The following is a 2827-nucleotide window of genomic DNA, read 5'->3' as shown; positions in this document are numbered from 1 at the left end:
GGAGTGGAGGAATGGAGGAGTGGATGAATGGATGAGTGGAGGATTGGATGAATGGAGGAGTGGATGAATGGAGGAGTGGAGGAGTGGAGGAATGGAGGAATGGATGAGTGGATGAATGGAGGAGTGGAGCATGGAGGAGTGATGAGTGGATGAGTGGATGAATGGAGGAGTGGATGAATGGATGAGTGGAGGAGTGGATGAGTGGAGGAGTGGAGGAATGGAGGAGTGGATGAATGGAGAGTGGATGAATGGAGGAGTGGAGGAATGGAGGAGTGGAGGAGTGGAGGAATGGAGGAGTGGATGAATGGATGAGTGGAGGAGTGGATGAATGGAGGAGTGGGAGGAATGGAGGAGTGGAGGAGTGGATGAATGGATGAGTGGATGAATGGAGGAGTGGAGGAATGGAGGAGTGGAGGAGTGGAGGAATGGAGGAGTGGAGGAGTGGATGAATGGCATGAGTGGAGGAGTGGATGAATGGAGGGAGTGGAGGAATGGAGGAGTGGAGGAGTGGATGAATGGATGAGTGGATGAATGGAGGAGTGGAGAATGGAGGAGTGGAGGAGTGGAGGAATGGAGGAGTGGGGAATGGAGGAGTGGGGAATGGATGAGTGGATGAATGGAGGAGTGGAGGAATGGAGGAGTGGATGAGTGGATGAGTGGATGAATGGAGGAGTGGATGAATGGATGAGTGGAGGAGTGGATGAGTGGAGGAGTGGATGAATGGAGGAGTGGAGGAATGGAGGAGTGGAGGAGTGGAGGAGTGGAGGAATGGATGAGTGGTGAATGGAGGAGTGGAGGAATGGATGAGTGGATGAGTGGAGGAGGGAGGAGTGGATGAGTGGAGGAATGGAGGAGTGGAGGAGTGGAGGAATGGAGGAGTGGAGAATGGATGAGTGGATGAATGGAGGAGTGGATGAGTGGATGAGTGGATGAATGGAGGAGTGGATGAGTGGAGGAGTGGAGGAGTGGAGGAGTGGATGAATGGATGAGTGGAGGAGTGGATGAATGGAGGAGTGGAGGAGTGGATGAATGGATGAGTGGATGAATGGAGGAGTGGATGAATGGATGAGTGGATGAATGGAGGAGTGGATGAATGGATGAGTGGATGATTGGAGGAGTGGATGAATGGATGAGTGGAGGAGTGGATGAATGGAGGAGTGGATGAATGGATGAGTGGATGAGTGGATGAGTGGATGAATGGATGAGTGGATGAATGGATGAATGGAGGAGTGGATGAATGGATGAGTGGAGGAGTGGCTGAATGGATGAGTGGATGAATGGATGAGTGGAGGAGTGGATGAATGGATGAATTGAGGAGTGGATGAATGGATGAGTGGATGAATGGATGAATGGATGAATTGAGGAGTGGATGAATGGAGGAGTGGATGAATGGAGGAGTGGATGAGTGGATGAATTGAGGAGTGGATGAATGGAGGAGTGGATGAATGGATGAGTGGATGAATTGAGGAGTGGATGAAGGGATAAATGGATGATCTACTGGGCTCTCATTAATCAGATCAGATTAACGTCTGATGTCTTCCTGTTATTGATTACTATAACTATTGATTACTATAACTCTATTGATTACTATAACTCTATTGATTACTATAACTATTGATTACTATAACTCTTGATTACTATAACTCTATTGATTACTATAACTATATTGATTAATATAACTATGGATTACTATAACTATTGATTACTATAACTATGGATTAATATAACTCTATTGATTAATATAACTCTATTGATTACTATAACTATTGATTACTATAACTCTATTGATTACTATAACTATTGATTACTATAACTATTGATTACTATAACTCTATTGATTACTATAACTATTGATTACTATAACTCTATTGATTACTATAACTCTATTGATTACTATAACTCTATGGATTATAACTCTATTGATTACTATAACTATTGATTACTATAACTCTATTGATTACTATAACTCTATTGATTACTATAACTCTATTGATTACTATAACTCTATGGATTATACCTCTATTGATTACTATAACTCTATGGATTATAACTATTGATTACTATAACTATTGATTACTATAACTCTTGATTACTATAACTCTATTGATTACTATAACTCTATTGATTACTATAACTCTATGGATTATACCTCTATTGATTACTATAACTATGGATTAATATAACTTGATTAATATAACTATGGATTACTATAACTCTATTGATTACTATAACTATTGTTGACTATAACTCTATTGATTACTATAACTATTGATGACTATAACTCTATTGATTACTATAACTATTGTTGACTATAACTCTATTGATTACTATAACTATTGATGACTATAACTCTATTGATTACTATAACTGTGTGTTGTGTTGTTGTTGCTGTCAGACAGAAAGAAGGACCTGAGTAAGATGAAGAGTCTGTTGAACATCCTGACTGATCCCAACACCAGGTAACAACCGATCACTGCCGTCTCCTCATCAATAACTCTCTGACCGCTGTCACTTAACCCGTCTGTGACCTCTGACCTCCAGGTGTCCTCTGAAGACGCTGCAGAAGTGTGAGATCGCTCTAGAGAAGCTGAAGAACGACATGGCCGTGGTGAGGACGCATCATCAAACTGTCTTTATGTTGTTTTCATCAAATCGTCATCAGTTGAGTTGAGCTGACTCCTTTAACATCTTGTTGATTAGAGATGGAACGCTTCAGGTAAAGAATCTGACCCGGTCCGTTCTCTACTATATTAAAGGTAGATGAATAGAGAGGTCGGAGGTGTTGTAACAGCCGTTGTAACAGATGTTGTAACAGCCGTTGTAACAG

At 41.6% G+C, this 2827-nt stretch overlaps 1 protein-coding gene across 1 annotated transcript in view; it reads left to right on the top strand.

Annotated features, from left to right (window-relative positions):
* The first annotated feature begins 2305 nt into the window (after positions 1–2305).
* Positions 2306–2827, top strand: part of LOC141763891 (mediator of RNA polymerase II transcription subunit 15-like) — a 9947-nt gene continuing 9425 nt past the window's right edge. The window contains exons 1-2 of the mRNA XM_074628666.1: positions 2306–2459; positions 2542–2608. Coding sequence (XP_074484767.1) covers positions 2419–2459; positions 2542–2608 — 108 coding nt within the window. The 5' untranslated portion in view covers positions 2306–2418. The remainder of the gene's footprint in view (positions 2460–2541; positions 2609–2827) is intronic.

This window comes from Sebastes fasciatus, unplaced genomic scaffold, assembly GCF_043250625.1.
Source record: "Sebastes fasciatus isolate fSebFas1 unplaced genomic scaffold, fSebFas1.pri Scaffold_93, whole genome shotgun sequence".
NCBI classification, from domain to species: domain Eukaryota; kingdom Metazoa; phylum Chordata; class Actinopteri; order Perciformes; family Sebastidae; genus Sebastes; species Sebastes fasciatus.
This window is presented reverse-complemented; position numbering and strand designations above follow the sequence as displayed.